The 19,230-nt window shown below is 35.7% G+C and overlaps 2 protein-coding genes across 4 annotated transcripts; one reads left to right on the plus strand and one right to left on the minus strand.

Annotated features, from left to right (window-relative positions):
- The first annotated feature begins 795 nt into the window (after positions 1–795).
- Positions 796–11,810, plus strand: LOC145639707 (protein LATE ELONGATED HYPOCOTYL-like). 3 transcript variants are annotated; one of them, XM_081691029.1, is made up of 10 exons: positions 796–1,174; positions 1,285–1,308; positions 1,599–1,800; positions 2,369–2,480; positions 3,205–3,266; positions 8,761–8,985; positions 9,063–9,357; positions 9,441–10,504; positions 10,603–11,043; positions 11,570–11,810. In XM_081691029.1, the coding sequence occupies exons 3-9, from the start codon at positions 1,762–1,764 to the stop codon at positions 11,017–11,019; spliced, it is 2,214 nt and encodes a 737-aa protein (XP_081547155.1). In that variant the 5' UTR covers positions 796–1,174; positions 1,285–1,308; positions 1,599–1,761; the 3' UTR covers positions 11,020–11,043; positions 11,570–11,810. The 3 variants fall into 3 exon arrangements, with proteins under 3 accessions (XP_081547155.1, XP_081547153.1, XP_081547154.1); XM_081691027.1 differs by lacking the exon at positions 11,570–11,810 and having other exon boundaries at positions 797–1,174; positions 10,603–11,242; XM_081691028.1 differs by lacking the exon at positions 11,570–11,810 and having other exon boundaries at positions 797–1,174; positions 1,285–1,800; positions 10,603–11,242.
- Positions 11,635–19,160, minus strand: LOC145639709 (serine/threonine-protein kinase ATG1a-like). Its single transcript, XM_081691030.1, has 13 exons — positions 18,481–19,160; positions 18,258–18,375; positions 17,527–17,585; positions 17,193–17,257; positions 16,462–16,555; positions 16,302–16,382; positions 16,098–16,209; positions 13,955–14,009; positions 13,453–13,727; positions 13,015–13,379; positions 12,482–12,764; positions 12,284–12,354; positions 11,635–12,178 (listed from the first exon to the last, which is right to left on the minus strand). Exons 1-13 carry the CDS (start codon positions 18,715–18,717, stop codon positions 11,942–11,944), a joined length of 2,052 nt encoding a protein of 683 aa, XP_081547156.1. The 5' UTR covers positions 18,718–19,160; the 3' UTR covers positions 11,635–11,941.
- Positions 19,161–19,230: the final 70 nt, after the last annotated feature.

A 19,230-nucleotide genomic window follows, 5' to 3' on the forward strand; every position in this document is an offset into this window, starting at 1 on the left:
TGCCCTTTGTATCGATGATTGTTCTGTTCGCTCCCTTTGTATCGATGATTGTTCTGTTCGCTCTATTTTCACTTATATAATTTGATTAATTTCATATAAGTTCAGATTAGGAAAATAAATTCTAATAAAGATTGTCTAAGTTTAATATATAACTAAAATAAATTTAGTTTAGATAAGTAAAAATTAGGTGGATAAAAAACACCCTTAATACGAAACAAAGAAACTACGGAGTACGGAGTAAAATGGAAGGGGAGAGAAGGTGCGAAGGAGTGAAGTAAATTCGAGGAAGAAGGCATGTAGGTAAAACGTCGACCCCTTTCTCCGAGTGTAGAAAAATTCCTCAAATGGCAAGATCTGATATACAGACGCCACGTAGCAAACACTTTTGCCACATTGGGCGAATCCAAGGGTGTGCTTTTTCCATCAACTATTTCTTACCACATGCGCCACAGCAGCCCCCATTAGTAGGCCCCACTGCCTTCGTGTCAACTCGCTTTTTCCATCTTACTCTGACTCACCTCAACTCGCTCTTCTCCGAGTTTGTGGCGCTCATTTTATCCCTCTTTATTTTTTTCCCACTTTTTCTTTTTCTAAATTAACATTAAAATACACCAAAAAGTGCACCGGTAGGTCTCTACATCATCCACTAACTCACTGCCACTTGTCACCATCCTACGCCCTTCATCACCTATTTCTATTTTATTTTCTTTTTTAAAAATGAAAATTCATTCAAATCCACAAGTGTTTTTCGTGGCTCATATTTCCTCTCACAAACTCCTGGTTTCTCTTCCTTCAATTTGGCATCCTTCTCTCTCCAACTTGGAAATTTAATTAATTAATAAATACAAAAAAACCCCCAAAAATAAAGGAAAAACAAAAAATAAATTCAGCTTCCTTTGCTCATCATCATCTTCTTCTTCTTCTTCTTCATTTTCTCTGAATTTTTGTTTCACTCACTAAAACTTCTTCGACTCTTACTTTCTCTCTCCTACCTAACTTAGCTCAATTCTTTCTATTTCCGCCATTTTTTCTAGCTCTACTTTGGTTTCTAGAAATTTCCTCCACTTCAAATTTTGATCGGTTTTGTTATTGTTTTTTTTTTTACTGAAAATCAATGGGGTGAACTTTGTTCTTCATCATGACCAGATAACATCTGTTATTGTGTCTTCTTAAGGTAACTTTTAATTTTAGTTTTCTTTTTTTTTTTTGGTTGAATTATGATTTTGAATCTGGAAAATTGTATTGATTTTTTTTTTTTTTTTTGGAAATTTTTGGATTGTGCAGATTTGCGAGGACACGATTGTTTCGGTGAGGATTTTGTGAATTTGTGATTGTAAGGAAAATAAAAACTAATAAGAAGAGAAAATGGGGGAAAAGGAGGGAAGTCTGGTTTTTTTTATTAGAATTTTATTTATTTATTTATTTATTTGTTAATTAGTGAGAATTAGTTATAACTTATAAATTATATACTACAAGTAATATATTATATGATATGATATGATGATGCTGTGTTGAATTTGGTTTGGGAAATGCTAAAAGGCGGATTATCTTTGAATATGTTTGTTGTTGTTGTTTGGAAATTGTTTGTGTTTGTGCAGTAGAATTGAGGTATAGTAATACTACTGCTACTACTATTACTACTACGATTATGGGTTTTGGGGAAAGATGACTAGATAAGAAGAAGGAGAAGAAGCTATTTATTATCATTTGCTTGTTTTTTGAGAGGATCTGAAGCAGCTTGCTGCTCTTCGTGTCCGTTTAATGGACAATTATTCTTCCGGCGAAGAACCGATCGTTAAGGTGCTTCTATATTTTCTTACTTTTACTTATTTTACTAGTTCAAGGTTTTTTACACTTATTTTTTTAAGAGCTTTATTATTGTTTAGACTGTATTTGAGTAGTGATTGTATTGTATTGAGTTTATAGAAAGGACTTATTATTTTGGATCAAACGAGGTTAACTTAATTGGCTTGATTTGTTTAAATTGACTTATAATTTGGATAAATTATTTTGTGTTAATCGACTGTTCGACCAGATGAAAAAAAATTACTTGTATAATGAATAAATAAAGTTTGCCTAAATTCTTTGATGATTGGATAATAGTAATTGGTAAAATGGACTTATATTTTGGATCAAAAATTTGGGTGAATTGAATTACATATTAGTCAGCTTATTTTTGCTGAATCGACTTATTATTTTAGATTTAAAGGAATTGTCTTGATTTATTTGTGCTTTGATTCAAATGGAATTCAGAATATTGACTTGTAATTTGGACCAGAAGGGGTGTTATGTGGTCTGGAGTGGGAAGAATCTTATACCTTGCTAAGAATGCTAACTAATATATTTATTTTTTATTTCTATTTTGAAGACTCGAAAGCCTTACACAATCACCAAGCAACGAGAGCGATGGACAGAAGAGGAGCACAATAGGTTTCTGGAGGCCTTGAAACTCTATGGTCGAGCTTGGCAGCGGATTGAAGGTTTTTATTTTGCTTTTAACTTTTTCTTTTAAAAATTGTTGTTGAGTTTCCATATCTATGTCTATGAGATTAGTCTTTCAGTAGGACATCTACTGAAATACCAAGTGGATGATAATGTTACTTACTAATAGTAAATGAGTAATATTCGATATAAAATCAAATTGAGGGTGAGGTGGGGGCAGAGAATGATATCTAAGTTCAATCAATTAATTGTTTATTATTACCAAAGAGCATATCAGTCCGCTTGGCATGCTCACAAATGAGGATTTTGAGTATAGTATTTGAATAGAATTGAATTGGAATGATTTTGTCAATTTTGTTGTTTGGCTCGCACCAAATTTTTTTGTTTACCATTCTGCTAAATCTGAAACGGGCAGTATTCTGTTCCTTCTTCTGATCCTTCAATATTCAAGATATTGATTGGTGTAGAATAAGGGAAGATACGAGATTTATGTGAGCGTTGCAACCATTGAAGACACATGCTCTACACAAACTAATGCCTTTGATTTAGTTGCGCCATTAAAACGTTTTATAAATTGAATTAAATTCTGATTTAGTGTTGGCCAAACAGTGGAAATGTGACTTATTTGCCCCCATATCCATTCAGCTCTGTTCTTTGTCTCACCAAACGGGCTTGTAGTGCAATCTTTTTTATATATTATATCTTACTTGAAGAGCTGCTCCTTCTCTTCTCTTTTCCTTTTTTCTGTTTGGTGGTGTGCAGAACATATTGGGACAAAGACCGCTGTCCAGATAAGAAGTCATGCACAGAAGTTCTTTTCAAAGGTCCATCGGTATCTTTCGTCTCATACTTTGGTTAAAGTTTTAACTTCTTTTGCTAGTATCTGGGAAAAATCATTCTTCCAATGTTGTGCCTGATAATGTCAATTACCTTGTCATGTTGAGCATGCTAGAGATTAAGGAGCCTGAAATCACTCTAGGTATTGTTTGTGGGAGGGAGGGGGACTTCCATAAAAACTATTATTTCCATCATATATTGGCAAGAGAATTTTGAATCTATGATCAGTATACAGAATAATTTTAGAGATGAAATCAGAATACGCAAAAACCAAATCAGAAGATCAAAAAACAAAGGGTGTATAAGCAAACTCTCTTTGCACCCAAAAATACAATTTCTCACTCTCTTGATCATCATAGGTAGTCAAACACCAAGCTCTATAACCAAATCATTCTGTGTACCTTTTTTTTTTTTTTTTTTTTTTTTTTTTTTTTTGGGTATGAGTTGTAATTGAAAGGATCAAATTTGGTATAAACTTAACTCACGGCATTTAAATTAAAGCCAAAGAAGAAGTCTTTTGGCTCCATTGGATTCTTTTTTTAAGAAAATTGTTATTATGTATTTATGTGAGTGTCATAGGCTTATCTTAAGTTTTATGATGTTTTTTGTGACTGGTATTATTCTCCTTAAGTGCATATCTTGTAATGTTGAAACCTAAAGCTGGCATTTGGGGTATCCACCTGTGTGTGATCCCTTTGTTTCAGCAACATAGATTTATATAATCTACTGGAAGGTTTCAACACCACATTTCCCAGTGATTGTCCTACCATCCATTTTGGTATATTTTATTGACTGTATTATATCATGAAGCATTTATGCATCTCACCATATAGCTATTCTTATTATAGGACAATCACTATGAATTGAGGGACTAATAGTTTCAAGAATATTCTGAGATACCTTTTTATGAGAACAAAACGTGGAGTCGTGGAGATTGGATAATATACTCTCTGATCTTTTAGCTAAGTGGTGGGCATAACAGCTTCGACCACCACGTAGTAGACCACTATTAGGGTGTTTTCTCAAGTAGGGACAGAGTTGCAGATGGTTGGTCCTCAAAAAGACCCAGATGTTACGACCTATTACCTCCTTAATATTCCCTTACTACAGTTCACTCTATGGTCTGGATTGAGGGTTGCTGCTAGAATAAAGTGTGTAGGCACCATCTAACCTGTTATAGAGTACTAGTACTCCACTCAGTAACAAGGTAACAAGTGCATTCAACTTAGGCTGGTGATGAGGGGGACCTGTAACAAAATAATGGAAGAGGGACAACCCCCCCCCCCCCCCCCCCTCCTTTTTTTTTCCAAACTTAAGTAGCCAATATAACTAATGTGTAGAATACTGTGTTCTTGAAAAGTATTTATATTTTTCCCAGAAAAAAAAAAAAAAAAGAAAGAGAAAACAGGGCCAAAATCATGATTCCTTTTCTTCCAATTATGAGTTGAAGGATATTCTCCCTGTGTAAGATGCTTTTTTTTTCGAAATTCTAGATCTACATTTGCTTCTTTCTTATTTTCATTTTTGGGGTTTCTTTCACGAACTTGAGATTATTCATGATTCCTTTTTTTTTTCTTTTTTTTATGGAGGTTTGATGGTGGTTCTAGAATAGAACTTATTATGTTTTATGTTGTTTGTCAACATGTCACACATCTTAGTCTTCCCATATCTTGCAACCCTTTATGTGTGCACAGGCGAGTACATGCATTTATCTATGTGACTGTGTATAAAGGATTATCTAAAAGGGAAATAAATGGATTACTAGTAAAATTGTGGTATTTGTGGAAAGACTGGAAACCATAATGGATATGAGCTATATGAATTGGGATGATGGATTTATATGCAGAAAAAGGGTATAATTACTTTGATTCTTAGTCTAAGTGAACTAGGATGATGATTTATTTCTTGGCTTCTTTGCCAATGGCCCAATGATCTAGAACTAAAATATGAGCTTTCCTAGTACATTAAAAAATTCAATTAAGGTGCGTAGATCTAATATCTTTTTCGTTGGAATGATCTGCAAATTTCCTCTCTTGATTCTCATAAGTAACTGAGGTGTTAGAAATATATTTGTTTGTGAGAATAATCAATTGTTTGATCTTATTTCTCATGGATTCGACCTTAAAAGCTTCCAAATAATTTACCAAGACAAACTGTTTGGTTAAGGATATTAGGAACACCGTCCCCTATGTGTCTAGTTTTGTGGGACATGTCAGTAGCCTGGCATGGCACTATTTTGTGAATATGTCATCTCTGAGGACCATAGCTGTGAATCTCAAGTTAGAAGCCATGTTTTGATTTCAGCGATCATTTGACTGGTTTTAATACATTGATCTGCTTGAAGATCTAGAAGTACATATTTTCTGCAGAATGTTGTATGATGTAGAATATCTTTGATCTGCTATTAAATGGCAAACAATTCTAAATAAGGTAAGGCAGAGTGTCCTTCATTACTGGTTTACATATGATTCACAAGGGTATATACAAAAGATACAATATCTTATATAGAAACAGAAGTGCAAATCTCCCTTTTTTTCCCCCTTTTATCTCACACATAATCCCTATGCTAGCCTACTGGCATTGATGGTAACTATTGCTAGGATTTTGTGGTCTTGAAATTGATTCTCAAAGACTTGGAAACAGGTTATTGACATTTTTGAAGCTAGAGACTTTGAGGAAAGGGGTTGGGCCAATGGGGCACTGATGTCATTATAGATTTTTGTCCTCTTTAGGAACCTTATGAAGCCAAGTTTCAATTTATATTGCTTTAAGCAATGTTTTCCAGATAGTCTGTAGTCTTGCCAGAAAAATAAGGATGTATGTTTTTTTGTGTGTGTGTGTGTGTGTGTGTGTGTGTGTGTGTGATAGACTAACCTAAGAGGGGGGGGGGGTAATATGGGTATTTTAGTAATATTAGTTTGCTAGGTTAATAGTCCCTAGTATAAAATAGAGAGGGAAGAGTAAGAAGAAGGCAGGTTGTTATTGGTGAAAATAGTAAGTAGTGTAGAAGTAGTGTAGTAGCAGTGTAGTAGTAGTAGTGTAGTGTAGTGTAGTAGTCCCTCAAGGATGTAGCTTTAGCCATCTTTCAATTGTAGTCGTAATTTGCCATTTTCAATCAAAATATCTCAGCTTTCCTCTATTTTCTGTGTGTTATTGGGTGACTGTGTTCTCTGAGTATTGAGTCTATAGCAGTGTGTGTGTGTGTGCGCGCGCGCTTGTAGTGTCTTCCTATATTGCTTTGAAAATAGGCGTTAATCATCAATATTTTGTTTCTGTTTTCATTCTTTCCTCCTTTGTATTTATTATGGAGAGTGGCTTCAATTAGCCTGTTGATAAATATGAAATTTGTTCATGTATAAGGAATGATGAAGCTCTGTCCAGATTGGTATGAAACTGATTTTTTGGCTGTAGATAAGATACAGTTATGGTGAATTCACATATGCTTTGCTTATGCCTTATTTTGTTTAGGTTGAAGGTTATAAGTTTAAACTAGGGGACTATTTGTGTTGTTTTTAATCATAACAAGGTTGATATAGTTTATATCTATGTTAATTGGAGAAAATCGCAAAGTGTCTTGTCGACATGACACGGACACGGACACGGACACTGGTGTGTCCGACCCTTCTCTGTGCACTCGAACACTTCCAATAAGAGTGGAGAGTAAAAAAAGAGGAGAAACTTGACAGAAAAACATATCTTGTTCGAAGTCTACCATTGATATAGAGAAGATGGAGAGAAGAAGATTGTCATTTATTAGGAGAATTTTCCGAGGAATTTTTTTTTTATAAAAAAAAAATAGGAGTAGACGTAATTACAAATTAAAGCTTTTGTATATTCAATTTATTTATATAAATTTAAGTGACGTATTGATGTGTCCCCGTAAATCCGTAACAATATCCAAATATGGACAGAGTCCCCGTGTCCTAAAATTTTGTAATTTTCCGGATCACACACTTGGACATGTGTTTGTGTCCGATACCCATTCCTGAGTCCATGTAACATAGGCTTATATCTGTTGGTATTTAGCAAAAAGGTCTTCTACATATAGATAACAGTTTCCCACTACAAGTCATTAAGGGGGCTGGTTTGGCCGAGCTCTTATTGCTTGGACAAACCAGTCCCCTTTATTCATTATGGTATAGCTCAAACAAAGAAGACAAGCTTCATGATTACCTTTCTCATAGTGGTGCTCACCTTCTTTTCCCCACAAATTTCCTACGGAAAATTGACATTACTTTTTTGATGCTCATCCCTGATATTGCATTAGATACCACACTGGAATGAAAGTAGGAATTAAGGATCTTAGGAGAAATTTGTTTCTCTTGTTACAAAACTGACAATCAGTATGAAGATTATTGATAAGCAGATATAGAACCCTATTTGAATTAGATTGCATTATAGCTCCTAAGCTGTGAGTTAATAGTCATAGTTTAGAAGATCATGAAGAATTTACTTGTTGAATTAGGCCTGCAGAGAAAAAGGAAAAGGATAAGATAAATTGCAGAATGTCCTTAAGTCAGCTAGATCATACTCAGAAATGCCTGAGGTGGATGAAAAACTTGTATCATCTATTGAGTTGGTAGGTATAATAAAATGCAAGAATGCAACATGCATCTCACCCACAACCGGTCTGTTGTAGTTCGGTGATGTCTGTGAGTTCTGTACTAGGCAATAGGCATCGTCATATTGTTTGGCAATTTGACATGATTTGTCCGTCAGAGCCTTTGAGTCTTGAGTGTCTGAAAAATATTCTATGGCCAGGGCCACTGATAAGGGATTCCGAATTTCGTATTGAAAGCAGTTTAATTCCATAGTCCATACTAGTATCTGTATTGCATTATCTTTGCCAATATCAGATATGACCTTACTGTGATTTAACTCATTCAAGTCAACTTTAATGTCTCAAACTTCAGTAGATTATTTAACATAACTGCATATCTGGAATATATCTGAATGCAACATTTGTTTGGTGCAAAGGCAACTATGGCTTTCATTTTCTATATTAATTAATTCTTTTTTGGTTTCCCTTAAAGCTTTTATGAAATGGGACTTCTTAAAAACTTGCATCCTTTCATTCATCAAGGTGTAAGTTCCTGCGATAGATCATGTTTCAATTCTGATTTTCAGTCCCAAAATAATGTCTCTGTTTTATAAAATAATTTGAAATAGGCATATACTTTTGGGTCAACTTGGAAAAGATTTTAGACATTTACTATTCCTGAGTGGGTACTTTGGACTGTGAATCTTCCACATTGCCTTTTATTTAGATGAATGCCTTCGTTTTGAAAATGTTTTGAATTTTGTGAAATATCTATATCTGAAAAAATGGCAAATTTGGAAAATCATGAAACATATATGATATTTATGATACTTTTGCTTAGAGGGATACTCTGGAGTCAGAATGTTCTACATTGCCTTTTAAAGTTCAATTGATGATTAGATTTGTTCTTTATCTGATATGTTATGTTTTAATGCTTTCAGTTGGAAAAGGAGGCTCTTGTTAAAGGTGTTCCGATAGGGCAAGCAATTGATATAGAAATTCCTCCTCCACGCCCTAAAAGGAAACCAAGCAACCCTTATCCTCGCAAGACTGGTGCTATAAGTTCCCCTAACACACAGGTAAGAGCAAAGGATGGGAAGCAAATACCAGGCTCTATACACAATGCAGAAGAAGCTGTAGATTTAGAAAAAGAGCAATTCCCTGAGGTATGGTTTATCCTACACTTTCCAGTCTTGATACACTAGCTGTCTTTTTAATACACTAAGTAATTAATTATCTTCAGGAACCTGGTGGTGATGATGGAGAATCAAGCCCTAAAGAGATCAGTGGTGGTGACAAGTGCACTGAAGCATTTACAATTTTCCAAAAAGCACCATCTGCCTTGGGAGCATCTTCTAATGAACTATCTGCCACAGCCATGGGAACAGCTAGAAAGTTATCCAACTTCAAGGAGTTTGTGCCGATAAGGAAACCACTAGCCGACAATGAAACAAGAGATCTTAATGTTGCTGATGGACATAACACAAGTCATGAGCCCGATAAATCTGATGTTGTGGAGATGATTCAGAATGACTCAGGTGAGATTTCAATTTCAACTCAACCAACATAAGGATCATTGCTGATGCTTAAATAAGAATCTGATAGTGTTGGTCTATGCCAGAAAATGAAACAAATGCAGCTAAAACATTTCCCAGACATGCTCCTGTTCAGATTCTTGATGGAAACCTGGCGTCATGCAGTCAGGGTTTTTCTTCAGATGTATCATATCAAGAACCTGCATTTCATCCAATGGGGATCCTGGGCCAGCCTGCATTTTTTAGCAATCCTACTGTTTCAGCTGCTGTAGAAAGCCAAACTAGCACTTCAAAATCCACTAATCACCAAATGTTTCCAAATTCCCATCCTCCATTTAGTCCGTTTCCTAACAGCCAGGAAAATTATTCGTTTCTGCAGATGTCCTCAACTTTTTCAAGCATGATTGTTTCTGCTCTTGTTCAGAATCCAGCTGCACATGCTGCAGCAAGTTTTGCAGCTTCATTTTGGCCCTGTCCAAATGTAGGAAATTCAGCCAATTCTCCTGCAGGCTCCAATGGAGGTTTCCCTCCTCGTCCAATGAACTCGGCTCCTAGTGTAGCAGCAATTGCCGCTGCTACAGTAGCAGCTGCTACTGCTTGGTGGGCAGCACATGGACTGCTGCCATTGTGTGCTCCATTACATGGTGGCTATTCTTTTCCTCCTGCCTCAGCAACTGCTCCATTAGCTAATTTTGGCCAAACTCCACCTGTTAATGAAGAAAAGGAAGAGAACAATTTCCAAACTCCTGGATCACAAGTTCAGCAACCTAACCAGGAATCGTCTGTAGCTTTAAAGCCACAACATTCAGCATCCAAATCCTCAACGACATCTTCGTCTGATTCGGGTAACATTATTAGTGAAAAAATGGATATTGGAGTGGCAGCCGACAATAACGAGAAGGATGTCCCTGACTTAAGTGAGCAAAATGACACAAGCAAGGGGAAGAGCAAGAAACAGGTGGATCGCTCATCTTGTGGTTCTAACACACCTTCAGGCAGCGACATTGAAACTGATGCTTTGGAAAAAGTTGATAAAGAAAAAGAAGAAGCCAACGAGCCTGATGTAAGTCGTCCTACCAGTGAACCTAGTAGTCGCCGCAATCGAATCATTGGCAACATATATGATTCCTGGAAGGAGGTTTCCGAGGGGGTAATTGCATCTCTCTCTCTCTCTCTCTCTCAAGATTACCTAACCGAATGATAGAATTTGTTTATTTGTTAACTTATGTTGTGTAATTTAAATACCAGGGGCGGCTGGCATTTCAAGCACTTTTTTCTAGAGAGGTTTTGCCCCAGAGCTTTTCACCACCACTAAATTTTACTGGTAAGAGCCAAGAAATGAATGGGTTTGTTGAAGAGTTTAGGCAAACTGCTGAGGAAAGCAATAATGCATCACAATTGGACCTCAACAGCAATGCATGGGAATCTTGCTCCAGCAATCAAGGCGTAGAAAAAATCAAATTACGAGAAGAGGACAATTGCAAAGATGGGCTGCTGACATATAGTCATGAACAAGGGAAGCTGAAGACAAACAGAACAGGTTTTAAGCCATACAAGAGGTGTTCTGTGGAGGCCAGAGAGAGCAGCAGGGTGATGAACTCCAGCGCTCCGGAGCAAGAAAAATGTTCAAAGAGATTGCGCCTTGATGGGGAGGCTTCAACTTGATGTCTAATGACGCAGGCATTTTCTGTAAGGGAAACCTTGCTCACTACAAGTCCCCCCCAGTTATCAGTTTCTTTATTTCATTTAGCTTTATTTCAGTCCTAAAAAGTTCACGAGACCTTTCGTGTTTGTACTATAATAGACTACATTGCTCTATTTCATTTCTCAGACTTCCTCGGATGCTTGCAATCTCCATGAATAGACTTAAAATCATTATTCTCATAAACTCTGGATCTCAAATTAAAAATAAACCTGTTCTGCTGCTCTTCATGTTATCATACATTCTGTTGCTTCAGTGGCCCAGTATTATGATGTAATGGTAAGTGACATTGACAAGAACTGCGCAGTCCCAACATTCCTGGCAATACCATCTGCAATATGCCAATATATTACGAAGTAGCGGAAGTATCTTGTTGGTACCAGTGATTAACAAGTTTCAGTTTGGGCAGTCTATGCTTATTTATATGAAGCATAGTTCTAAATTATGCCATATAGTTAAAAACAACATATGATAGCTTCAGAGGGATTTTCTCACTACTTGATCATTATGCAGGTAGTACACACAGACGCGTCATACCACCAAGGCAAGTCAACAGCAACCCTCTACCACATCGCAAATTCAAAAACATCCATACTTTCATGGAAATATTCTGTACACGTAACACTGCTGAAGTGCTGATATTTACAATCCAGATAAAGAATACAGTCATATGTACATGGTCTCCTAGGATTTACTCTAATTACAAAGAAGTCTGTATTTTAATCTTAATCAAGCACATAGCAAAAATTTGTCATCTCTTGTGTAAGGTATTGCCATTTTTTCTTTTTTACTCCACAGCCGGCCTTGTCATGGCTTTTGGGAATCATGTTAGCAGTCAGCCACCATCAAATGTTATTCTACGAAATTCTGTACAGTTTCTTGTATTTACTTATGACCGAAGCCTGGCAGCTGCTTCACAGAAGGCTGGGACATCTGGAAGTGACTCAGATGATACTCCAAGCTCTTAATATATTTAAGGATCCGCCGCTTACAGTCCGGAGCTAAGGAAAATGGAGGACTCAGTGGCAACGATGGAGCTTCCGTGACAATGAATGAAAACAAAAGCAGAGCTCTGGAGTACAACACTGCAGCGCTATCTCGATTCCCAACAAATTCATCTGCCTGTAATAAATAATACAAGAAACAAGCATCAGTGCATCATCTCATCTTAAATAACAAGGAAACAAAGGGTTGAAAATTAAACATTTATAAGATATGTGTGCTTACAGCTCCATCTTTCCCAGCAGCAATAGCAGTCTGATATATAACCTCCATAGCATCAGGCATCTCAGCAGCGCCTGAAACACACATACACACCAGAACAAGAAGGGGGAGAATTAATAATGCTGATGTACCCTTGGAGTTGATATAGAAACACTTAATTTGTGAATAGAAAATTGCATTACAAAATCTAGGCCATCTTACCATCTACATCCTGTAAATACTTGGACAGCTTCTCTGTTCCATCATATGCATCAATAAAGCCTTGCTCAGCCCAGACAGCCACTGATGAAGGATTCGTGAAGTCTATAGTGTCTTTTGCTTTTGAGGAAGAACACTCTGCTCCCTTGCCAGATTCATTTGCAGAAGAGCTCTGGGAAAGATCACTTTGCAGCAGCCAAGAGTTACAATTTCGTAATGCTTTATTCCATAGAGCCAAAACAACCAATTCAACAGAAAATGATTCCAAAAAGAAGCCTGCATTTAACTGCAATAAGCGGCTAAAAAAATCAGATACATTCAAGAATCACAAAAGTATTCCTTTACAAACATTTTCTCTTTTTATGGTTAAAGCAGAATATATAATTTGAGTCCCTTTAATCAGAATAAAAATGTCCACAGTGATGCCCCGTCAACATCCACTTACTGTCACTTGAGTCCAAAGTAAATGCCAAAAAGATAAGCATATTTAATCAAGCTACAAGACATGATTGATGAGTGAACAGCCTGAAGCTTACCTTCTCTCGTGCAAGATCTGATAGAACACACACATACTGGTGTATAAGTTGCAACCTCGTTGAAGGATGTAGTATGGGTAGGTCCTGTGCTTCCCGTAATATGGAAGGTGGACCACTTGCAGTTAATGAATTCATTTCACTCTGTAAAGTATTATCAGAGCCACCAACAAGTTTGGGAGTCAGTTCGTTCATCTCTGGCATGGTAGGCAATTGCTTGTCATTATATGTTGGTGCTAAGTTGCAAGCTTTAGTAGCTGAACCTTTTTTCAGGGAAGTTCCCAGAGAAGAAGTGAGGATTTCCATTGAAGCAAAATTAGAATGAACTAGAACATACTCTCCTTCGATAGAATCCAATGAATAAGCAACTGGGCACAGAAGCAAGATAGTCAACTAACTGAAAAACAAGGAAAGTAAACTGAGCAATCTTTATAAACTGACCTCGAGTCTGACTTAGTGATTGAGAGCCATACTCATCAGAGTGCCTACTTTTGTCAGTAGTAATATCAGGCACAACCCCATAGACACTTCTGACACGAGATGTACCAAAATGACCTTTCTCTAATTCTCTTTTCTCACTGTATACAGAACTCTGATTTATTTTCTCCTCAGACAGCTTTTCATCTTCATGATGCAATTGAGGACCCTGATCATCAGTTATATTCAGAGATTCAATTTGAGAGATCTGAGAAGACAATTCTGCATTGACTTCGATCCTGCATATGATAAGACAATTACACAACTAATTATCCAATGAACAGACATTAGCATCTTATGCAGCCAATTGTAAATGAAATAGATCAATAAAAATTAGATAGCTTCTCGAATGTTTTTTACTAGTAGGGATAAGGCTGCATACATGTGAATTTCCCCAGAACCTAGTTCTGAGATGTACTTATTTGATAATATTATAAAGGGATTAAAGATTCACATTAGAAACTACCTGGGGCCCATCAAGAATTTGTGATTAAAGAACTCCTCAAATGTTAGGCGTTCAACTGCAAGCACAAACCAACAAAACTAACTATGAGTAATATTTCTTCCTCAACTCCCCCTGCTTCCCTAAACAAAATCCAACTTTCCAAATAATATGGATATAAAAAAATAATAATAAATAAATAAATTAAAAAGAAGATGAATACATTTTTATTTACACCATACTTTCTTCAAGGGTACAACACTACAACATATTAAATATATGGAGACATTTCCAACAGATAAATATTTTTTAGTCCTTAGACTCCTTACCAATAAAGAGAGTATTTCTCACTAATGAAGCCTCAATATAATAATTAGATTAAATGGTATACAAATACAAAGAGCCTTTTCTTCCAATTGGGAATCATCCCAATTGGGATTAGATAATGGTTTAGCCTGCTGCTAATTAAAAAAAAAAAATTAAGTTTAAAATCTAGAGAGGAGCTAGGAACATGCATGCCAAGCCCACTAATAGCATTTCAAACCATTTATCAAAACAGGAAAACTATCTGCTTTTATTGCTTATCCCATGTTGTGGTTTGGCATGCAACTCAAATAAAGGTTAAAGAGTGTGTCACTTTCACTCTTCAGTTCGTCAAACATGACTTAATATTTTGACAAGAATATGAAAAGTTTACCGATACATCAATTATCTTAAACCACAAATTTATAGAATTTGTTAAAAGAAAGGTCAGGAAGGGAAAAGCATGCAGCATAATGCTATAAATGGGCCTAATATTAGAATTTACAAGAGCTAAATGTGAGTGAGTGTGAGTGTGCATATTAGTGAAGTGGAAAGGCACATGCAAAATGTCTTCTATAATCAGGAATATGTTTCATGAAAAGCATGTCCTTGTGTCCAATAATTCAAGCCTTGAACACTAAGTATCTATGTACCCGACAATTCAATTGCCTTGAACATTTTTGTACCCATATACTCTTAAGTACCAAAGTAACATAAGAAAAAGTATCCAAGAATAGGGTTACATTTACAACTCAAAGACCTTTGCCAGCTTAAAATAAATGAGAGCACACAATATGTTATAGATTAATGTCAAGCTAATTACTCCAAAAGATCACATCCATAAGCAAACACAAGTAGACATTAGCAATGGAGGTATCAAATTCAAAACTGGTCAATTAATAGAGTGTCTGATATCCATTTCTTCCAATAGAATGATCTAATTCCAGATTTTAAGATAACATCTTATATCTTCGTAATGGTGTAGGTCAGCCGTATAGTCCAGATATACTATTACAGATATTAATCTGTCATATTCCTCAATTTATAAATAATGTATCTGAACTTCTCCAAATATTTGAGTACCCTAATGCCATGAATTGTCACACCAATAAGCCTATGATTTCCAGGAAATCCAACAAAGAGGTAACCTATTCGATCAAAACTCAAGCTGACCAACACATAAGCTAAATAGTAAATCAATAGTTTTCGGGTAGCAATAAGATATATTTCTTCAAATACCATTATCGTTAAAATTTGGAAGACAACACTGCAACCCAATAGAATCCCACCTCCACAGAGGAAACTGCATCAAGAAAACAACTTTAGATAATGAGAGGGCACTGTAGCTATCCAGTGATTTTTCAGCCTCATAAAATGCCTAATAACCAACTTCTTTGTCACCCAGACAGCACTTCAACACAAAAGTAGTCTCCCTAATCTTGCATACACTCCATAACCCCTAACCTTTCATCATGGAACCTAAATGAAGTGCTCTTGCTTCTGCAGTGTCCATATCCAAACAATACCAACAACAAAGCAGAGAGGACACACACCAAGGACCAGTAATATGTAAATTCCCTACAGGTATGTGGAAGCCATATATTCATCTCTCTTCTTCACAAGTCCTACAGATATACTTTTAAATGACAAGTTCATATAGCATCCATAAAGAAGATTTTCACTTCTGGTCGGCAAAGCCGACATGCCAATTGCTTTGTGCTAATACAACAACTCCTACCTTTAGTCAAAAAAAATTCTGTGTTTATCCCAGTTACTTTTAGGAACAAAACGCTATTTATGGAATCAAAATGGATGCCACATCAGATATAGCTTTACCAATAAGGTTAGTTGCGCACAAAGGTACCTGGATTTTTACGCAAAAGGCTTCTGCAGAACTCCACATAGTCAGGATGCAGGACCTGCAGGGCACCCTCTGGAAATCGCAGTTCAGTCGATCTCAAAATATTTTGGAAAAGCTGTACACAACAGAAAAGTTCAAAGTCATAACTTATACACCCCAGTCAATAGTTAACATTACAGAATATGCATAAAAGTAAAGCAGAAAGACCTGCAGCTGACTATTTCCATCAAATGGTGGTTTTCCAATCACCAGCTGATAACAAATTGCTCCAACACTCCATAAGTCAGCCTGGAAAACAAGACCATTACGTGAGTATTAATACGCCAAACGATTCCCTAACTTAAGAGCATTAGATTCACTTGCATACTTTAGCATCATATTTCTGATTCTGAATGATCTCAGGCGCCATATACAATGGTGAACCACAAAGTGTATCAGCCAAGCCTTGTTGAGTCAAATATCTACAAGACAAACAGTTTCTTAAAATTAGTGATTCTAGAAATAATGTGCCAAACAAGGCAGATAACTATAGGAACCTAAGCCATTAGATTCCACGAACTACCACTTGAAATAACACTTAAACACATTCAATCTGCCTACTCAGAAAGTCAGACATCACAGGAATGGACAGAACTTGGGGAGTATCCGAAAAAGAGAAGAAAAGAACTTTGCAAAAACTTTAGAACATCCCAAAATCAAATACATGACAAACTTAAGGAATGGATGGAATAATATCGATGATTATTAGCAAATTTTTCAGTTAGTGTAGCAAGATAGTAGTAACGAGTAAGGCTGAGCCCAAGCATAAGAAAAGTTGTTTTTAAAATGAAATGACACTGATGGATAAAACACAAAAGGTTGGAAGGAGTACAATACAGATAATGTCAGAAAGAAGCCGTTAGAACTTAGAATGATACATGAGCATTCATTGAGAACTTCGTTGCCGAAGTAGATAACCATCATATAATTACAAGGAATAGGACTAAAGTGGGATGAAGCCAGTTTTAAGTGCATAGTTACCAAATAAAAAAAGCACAGAATAATAGAATAGAAGAAGAAGAAGAAGAAGAGGAAGAGATGTGACAGCAAACATCCTACCTAGCAAAGCCAAAGTCACCTATCTTCAGCAACGGATTTGCCTCCCTACCAGATAACAATAAGTTCTGCAAGTTCAAAATAATTCTAATCTCAGTATCAGACCACTTAGGACTTATAAACGAGCAAAGGCGTATATTATCAGAAAATATCGGAGCCACAACATCAACAGGCAATATGAATGTTTCATAGTACTGTACATAAAATTTTAACTTCCCCAAATTTTGCCATTGCAAATTATTTTTAGAGCATGGATGGTTGGATAGTAGTACACTGTATTATTTTTTGACAAGGATATAATTGACATTGTTGGATAAAGATCCTAAGAACATAGTACCTGGGGTTTTAGGTCTCTATGAATAAGATTGTTCTCACGAAGCACTTGCAATCCTGCAGCTGAATAAGCAACCAAGGTTTCATAATGAGGGTAAAAATAAAAAATTAAGAAAAAACAATGCACCCGGTTATTTTATTTCATTGTAAACAAGATCGCAGGCAAGTAGCAATACCACATATTGATCTTGAATAAAACACTTGTTCTATAAGATCAAGATCACTATAAGGGAAATGGGTAGCTTATACAGGTAATCTTTACAGAAACCAGGTGATTTTGATTGTATAAAGCCAATAAAAGTTAATTTTCCATAAGATATACGGCGATTTGAATCGTGTTATAACCTGTCTTATAAAAGCATTTGCCTTCTCCCAATCTGCTGCACATCAATTTCAATTAATACCTGTTCTTTTCTAGTAACTACTCATCCCAATCCAAAGCCCAGGCCAAAAAGCATCATAATTCACATAACTAAATTAAGTTGATTAGCAATTTCAACACTGACTATATAAATCATACATTATACATTTACTATTTTACTCCATATATGAGTATAAGCAATTAAAATTCTAACCAAATTTAAGTTCTTGTAGAAACTGACCCACATCCCAAAATTAGTATACCAAACAATAATGACTACAATAGCAGAATACTAGTATACAATAATTAATTATTAAAGATAAATAAGAAATTAATCACTAAATCAATTCATTTTTTAAAAAATAAAAATTTACCCAGCTGTTTGATGAAGTGCCTAGCAAAATCTTCAGTAACTCTACCATGCCTATGAATGTAAGCTCCAAGGTCACCACCATCGCAATACTCCAATACCAAGTATATCCTTTCCTCTGTCTATAAAAACCCATGAAAAAAAAAAAAAAATCATCAGAAAAAAAAAAAAAACAACCCTTTAATTTATAAAAAACCACGATAATAATAATTAATCGAATAAAATACCTCAATGGCTTCAAAAAGGCGAATTATATTAGGATGAGTAATGTTTCTAAGAATAGAAATCTCCTTCCTCAAATTATCATTAAAATGCTTCTTATCAATCTCTTTGATTGCAAATTCAGTACCCAGATGACGATGTTTTGACTTCCAAACCACTGCAAATGAACCCGACCCAATTTTAGGCCCGATTATATAATCCCCAACAATACGACACCTTGAAGTTCCTGCATCAAAATCCATCCTTTTTTTTTTTCTGGGTATTTTATTATCCGATTACCCTTTTGAGATCAGTGATCAATCAAAAACCCCATTTGTTTAAAAACACAGAAATTATTATTCTCTTCACTGGATTTTTCGTACGACTGAACTGGGTACTTTGATTTTTTTAATTTTTTTGGGTTTAAATTTGATTGATTTAGGATTGATTTCCCCCTCTTTTATTTAGTTGGGAAATTTAATAGAAAAAGAATGAAATTTATCGTGGTAAAAGAAAGAAGAAGAAGATAGCATGCTGAAAAGGAGGAGAGAGAAAAAGGAGGAAAAGGTGTTTGTTGGTAATTTCTGCAAACACAGAGAGAGAAGAGATGGATAGCGTACAGGGAAGACCTGGAAGTTGAGTTTAACTAGTATTGTGTGATTGCTTTTTAGAAACCAAGATTATTTTTTTTTATGTGGGTTTATTTAAATTTTAAAAAATAATTAAATTGTTTTCTTCAAAGATTAAATTTACTTGGTCGCTCTCAAAAAAAAAAA

This window comes from Chenopodium album, chromosome 7, assembly GCF_948465745.1.
Source record: "Chenopodium album chromosome 7, dcCheAlbu1.1, whole genome shotgun sequence".
Classification (NCBI taxonomy): domain Eukaryota; kingdom Viridiplantae; phylum Streptophyta; class Magnoliopsida; order Caryophyllales; family Amaranthaceae; genus Chenopodium; species Chenopodium album.